This window comes from Sinocyclocheilus grahami, unplaced genomic scaffold, assembly GCF_001515645.1.
Source record: "Sinocyclocheilus grahami isolate Dianchi unplaced genomic scaffold, SAMN03320097.WGS_v1.1 scaffold72.1, whole genome shotgun sequence".
NCBI classification, from domain to species: Eukaryota; Metazoa; Chordata; class Actinopteri; order Cypriniformes; family Cyprinidae; genus Sinocyclocheilus; species Sinocyclocheilus grahami.
The window spans coordinates 745,775-746,678 of NW_015505251.1; the positions used below are offsets into that span (position 1 = coordinate 745,775).

General features: G+C 34.4%; 1 protein-coding gene across 1 annotated transcript in view; it reads left to right on the forward strand.

Annotated features, from left to right (window-relative positions):
- The window catches only part of LOC107585604 (unconventional myosin-XVIIIa-like), a 116,731-nt gene that overhangs the window by 50,465 nt on the left and 65,362 nt on the right, over positions 1-904 (forward strand). The window contains exon 4 of the mRNA XM_016272693.1: positions 286-392. Coding sequence (XP_016128179.1) covers positions 286-392 — 107 coding nt within the window. The remainder of the gene's footprint in view (positions 1-285; positions 393-904) is intronic.

Below are 904 nucleotides of genomic sequence, written 5' to 3' on the forward strand. Positions count from 1 at the left end.
ATTTCAGAGGCAGAGAACATTATTGCATTTTGATGAAAGATTATGGAAAAATTTCCTTCCTTAGAATAGTGTGCACTGATGTTTCACACACAACACAAGGGACATTTATTAAGAAAGGAAATGGGTTCGATTTTGATTTTATGCCATATGTAACTTAATACAAGTTTCATTACAATAAGGAGTGCTTTAAGGCACTAGAATTTTAGAAGTCTGTTTTAATTTTGTTTGATGTTGTGTGCAATCAGAAATAAAAATATTCACAGTGTTCTCTGGTGTTCTTTACAGCCACTGTGGTGAAGACAGAGACTGGCAGTCTACCAGAGGGGAAAGTGAAAATCAAACTGGAGCATGATGGGACAGTACTGGACGTGGACGAGGATGACATAGAGAAGGTCAGTTGTCCAGGCTGATTAGGTGCGTTTCAGTATGCACAAATAAGAGAATTTATTCATAGTCCAAATGAAAAATTCTATTTTCTAAATGCATGTTACAGAATATTTTGAACAATCAATGTATGTTTAATTTTAAGAAAGTTTTTGACCTCAGAATGTTTAATCATTGTCATAACTGAACCCTCCGGTGACATGCAGGACTTCTCCATTAATTTAGTCCTCTTAAAGCTTGCCCCTGCATGTTACTGTGACTTTAATGCTTTCATTTTAAAAATATCTTAATTTGTGTTCTGAAGATAAACAATAATTACGGGTTTGGAATGACATGAGAGCGAGTAATTATTGACAGAATTTTCATTTTTTAGGGTGAACTATTCCCTTAGGTATACAAACAGTTCTTGCTTCATTTAGAGTCGAAAATGACTTGATTCAGTGCGTTAAAGATTCTAACTGATTCTAACTGCAGAGATTTAGTGAATGATTTGTCAGACTGATTTATACTAGACACACTT